This window comes from Cebidichthys violaceus, unplaced genomic scaffold (assembly GCF_023349555.1).
Source record: "Cebidichthys violaceus isolate CVI_PGR_0920_01 unplaced genomic scaffold, fCebVio1.0.p SCAF_92, whole genome shotgun sequence".
Lineage (NCBI taxonomy): Eukaryota > Metazoa > Chordata > Actinopteri > Perciformes > Stichaeidae > Cebidichthys > Cebidichthys violaceus.
Genome location: NW_027176978.1, coordinates 540,497 through 545,055, shown reverse-complemented (window position 1 = coordinate 545,055; position 4,559 = coordinate 540,497). Strand labels below are relative to the sequence as shown.

At 39.0% G+C, this 4,559-nt stretch overlaps 1 protein-coding gene across 1 annotated transcript; it reads right to left on the bottom strand.

Annotated features, from left to right (window-relative positions):
• Positions 1–920: 920 nt before the first annotated feature.
• On the bottom strand, positions 921–4,349 carry psmg3 (proteasome (prosome, macropain) assembly chaperone 3). The gene is made up of 3 exons (XM_068704473.1): positions 4,223–4,349; positions 2,630–2,858; positions 921–1,575 (listed from the first exon to the last, which is right to left on the bottom strand). Exons 2-3 carry the CDS (start codon positions 2,846–2,848, stop codon positions 1,423–1,425), a joined length of 372 nt encoding a protein of 123 aa, XP_068560574.1. The 5' UTR covers positions 2,849–2,858; positions 4,223–4,349; the 3' UTR covers positions 921–1,422.
• Between the last annotated feature and the right edge of the window lie 210 nt (positions 4,350–4,559).

Here is a 4,559-nt window from a genome sequence, read left to right as displayed (position 1 = left end):
TCAACAGGTTGCGCACAGGTAAATGGGTCACGTGACCGCAGCTCCACGTGTGTCGTCATCACGTTGCCTTTATCTGGGACACTACGTAATAGGCAGCCTTCACAACGAAAACGTTTTGGAAGATCATGGAATATGTATTGCCTGACTTATTTATAACTTATAACTGTGTGCGTTGCTATTGTTTTATTTGTTATACTTTTGTCAAAAAAAAAGATTACGTTGAAGCCAAAGGTAAAGTGTGATTAAAATAATCCATATCTAATATTTTGATCTTGGTTTACTTACATATATGGGTTATTGCAATTCAATACAATCAACCACTAATTTAGAAATAATAGAAAAGCAAGCAAAAAGTTGAATAAACTCTCTGATGCAATTAAACAGAAAACAAGATTGACAATTGGCGTATGTATGCAGGTTATACTGTATATCCATGTTTTAATAAAAGAATAAGTGAGACATAAAAACAACTTTACAAAGTCAAGGGCCTTATCACAACCTATTATAATCAATCACACAAATACAATTCCAAATGACTCATATTACAGATTCCTTTCATCTATTACATTGTACACATTTCTACTGATGCTAAATCAATAGTCATCCCAGCAGATGGAGCCTCAGTATGGTTCTCACTGCTCTGTGCTTTTGGGCATGATGCGCATTAAAACACTGCAACTACAGAATGCATTCCTTTGAAATGTGTTGAAAATCATTCCAAATGAATGTTTAACTGCATTTAACTCAGTGTAACACAGATGTGATTGACAAATAAAGCAAATTACAAAGATTAGATGAGGTATGGCCCAATTCTGCAGTTAGATGTGAATATTTGTGATGCTTAAAATATTTATTCAGTGCAAATCCTAAAACACCCTTCACTGGGGCTGAGAAGAGAGAAAAAAGACAAGTTTTAAGTGGGGTTTTTTTTTGTTGCTTTATTTCTACATTCTCTAAATGAAGCAATTTTGAATATTTGAATTCTACAAAGATAGCAAACAGTATGAAGTAGTACAAACAAACAAACAAAAGGAATAAGGTCAATACATATTTCACACAGTGATGAACTGGAGCTATTTGCTATCACTTTGCAAACTATAACTTAGTCAACGGACATTCTTCTGTTTTCTGAGAGCACAGTGGCTTTCAGAAAACCATTCTTTACAACCAGATAAACTGTAAGGAAACTTTACTGGCTCAACAAATCAAACATATCAGACTCAATGAAATTGGTATCATACATTTCTGTCTCGCAGCACAAGCATCAATTTTTTCTTTCTTTCTTCAAATCACAGACCGGCATTTAGTACACAGTAAAGTCTTTCCGATTAAAAACAAAACACAGACAAATGTGACATTTGGGGGATCCAGAGGCTTGTATTTCAGCCAGCCTCCAGGCTGTGTGTCCATTATGTTGACTCCCTACCAGACTTGACAACTTTTGATGATCTCTTTCATTTGTTTTATTGCGTCTATGGAGGAATCCTTGAGTGCCAGACCCATTAGGACGGGCCTGTTGCCAGCTTCTTGAGACACAAAAGTTGCCAGGTTTTTGGCACAGACGTGTGTCAGTGGCTGAAAAGTGAAAACACAAATCAGGTGTTAGATTCCCACACGGATACATGTTTTGATGTCAGAAGAAAATGAACAGATGAACATGAATGACTTCTACAATCGTTGCACGTGCAAAAAAGCCTGGCCTGTGAAACTCCACTGATAAAATGAGGAAAATTACACCTGTAGCACTTCACCGGCACGGACACCTTATCTATTTACTCTATGTTTGATATCATGTGCACCAATAATCTTCTTATCTATTTAACATATCTTCAAACACTGAGGTTTTAGAGATATCAGCTCACTTTCCAAATCATTCCCACTGCGCCAAGTTTGACATGAAAGAAAGAAGAAAAAAAAATAAATTCCAATTACATTCTGTGCTGCTGCCATCCATCGCCTACGTGGTAAATAGTTAGAACTCGCCTTTACTGTCATGCAGCATTATCGATTGGGCTATATTCTACACACACCATGAGAAAAGTAATTTCTTTCTGTGAAGTTCTCCCAAAGTAAGCAGCGTTAGCGCGACTCTAAATATGACTTACAATATGATTACATTTTAATAAAACCCCTGATGCGGCTGTCGCAGGTTGTCTGGCTGCTGTGAAATTCCAATAACAGGAGACGAAGACTCGGCTGTTGACTTAAAGCTTAATTACATTACATAACAACATTCAATCCCGATCACTCTTACAGTCTGCGTGACTCCCCGAGTCAAAAAAACCTCACACCTTACAAGAGAGCGTCGTCTTTAAAAAAGAAGCTGCACTGTCAATTCCACAAGCAAACATCATTATGCTCCATTTATCTATTGATGATCCATGTCCAGCACTGAACGCCAGTTAGAGAGGACATGCGAATGCAGAGCTGAAATAGGCTGCCTTGTGCAAACTTTAACAGCCCCACTGAACTCCCTCCCATCCACCGCGGCAATTCAGAACCAATCTTATCTGCCCTTTCACAGCATGAAGTGAGTTACTCGGTGTCGCAACTAGTCTGTCTGATGTCCTGTGAACAAGTCTGTAACACAGCGACACAATATTAATCAGAGGGATTTCATCCAGCGTACCTCGTCTTTGCCCAGCAGTACTTTGGTGGAGAACGCCGAGGTGCTGATATCATTAGATCTGGAGTCAGGTGTGACAGATATCAATGTCCCCATTTTTCCGTACTGAGTGAGAACTATGAATATGTAATTGCTGAACTCCGTACAGACGACCTGTGTTGAAATTCCATTGACTTCTTTCTCTGTCTGTCTCGATCTGACGACGGGCTCGGTAGACGACATTTTGTCGATCCTGGGGGAGAAAGAGAAACAGGAAATGGTACATGACAGCTTATTTGAAAGGCTGCAGCTGAAAGTGGATTTTCACTACTGATTATTCTATTTTCTTGTGTCATAACTTATCTTGATTATCAATTTGAGTGATAACATGTCAGGAAATAGTGAAAAATGGTCATCACAATTTCCTAGAGCCCAAGGCGACAACCAAAATCCAGAAATATACAATCACATCAGTTCACCACCATATATGACAAAGAAAAGCATCACACATTTGACGAGGTGGTGCAGAAAATGTTTGCAATTTCTGCTTATAAAATTGCAGTTGCCAAATAATTAAACGTCAAACGACTTATCAAAAATCAGTCCTAGATTAACAACACACTTTTGTTTCCTGTGGAAGTAATGACATTCATTAGTTATTACATTTAACGGGTTCAGGTCAATTATGTTAATGATACCACTGACGATGACAGCTGTGTTATGATCGCAGAGATGTTTATCATCTATTTTAACACGTCTTATCACTATGTACTTGACTCCTCCTGTGTATTAGTATTCATACGGTCATATTCCGCCCTCACTTGCTCTATGTAGATTTGAATATTTTGGATGTTATTGATGCTGTGACTGCGGAAACGTTAGTCTGACACCAGTTTTCTGCTGGCCCACTTCCCTTAACTGTACTGTACATCTACTTTATATCGTGTATTGTCACGTGAGAATACACACACACACACACACACACACACACACACAACACACAACACACACAACACACACAAAAGTAAAGTTGGAAGTTGTATAACAACTTACGGTCACTTCTATAAATAACTTTACTGCATGAGTGCAAAGGTAATACCGTTACTTCTCCAGTGAGACATTTATTATTCTAATATTTAAAGCACTTCTCTGTGTTACATCACCCACAAAAGGCTATTGTGCATTACGGTAATGTATTGTATATTACTTTTGCGCATAACACCTTTCACTTATTTGCAAAACATGTGGAAATAATCTTCAAAGATGAGATTCAAACAAATGGTTACAGCCTCATGTTGCACATTGTGAGCAGCTAAGTGCAGAAGCAGCAGCTGAGCACCGAGTACCGAACTATTTGAGAGTTGTGTCCTCACTAGAGTCTACACCCCATCGTCTGCAGAGACTATATTAGTACTTCCCAGCGGACTAACGTGAACTGAGGGAAAGAAAAGCTCCGCAGAGGTGCTGCTCAGCTTTGAGGAAGTACTGACACGCAGAGGCTAACGTTAGCCAAACAGCTAACCTTACTGTTAGCTCCGGTTGTAATCTTCATAGCTGACATTACAATGAACAGATTTTTTGTTCAGCGTGTGTGTGAAGTAAAATACAAACGCTCACTCTGTTTCTTCCTCTGTGAAAAGCGGAAAGCTCCTTCTGCGCTTAAACACTTCACTTTCTGCAACTTCTGCAGCGGACTGTGCTGCTCTGTGGTTCACCAGAAACAAACGTGCACCGCCGGGATGAGCGTAAGGTATCTATGCGTGATGACGTAGCCGAAGTCACGTCTTACTTCCGGGATAGTTTCTGTTCGATTTGAAACAAATTAGAGGAATTCTGAGGTCCTTCATCATGTAAAACTGAAACTAAATGTGATCTTTTATGTGTGGGCATAATTGGCAAATAACTTTCAGATTCACATTATTAGTATCCATCAACTACAGCTTCCATGAGGCTT

Excerpts from the sequence above, each read along its gene's own strand:
- psmg3 (XM_068704473.1), bottom strand. The coding sequence starts at position 2,848 with ATGTCGTCTACCGAGCCCGTCGTCAGATCGAGACAGACAGAGAAAGAA. Across the intron at positions 1,576-2,629 it reads TACTGCTGGGCAAAGACGAG|CCACTGACACACGTCTGTGC; the intron begins GTACGCTGGATG and ends TTCACTTTTCAG.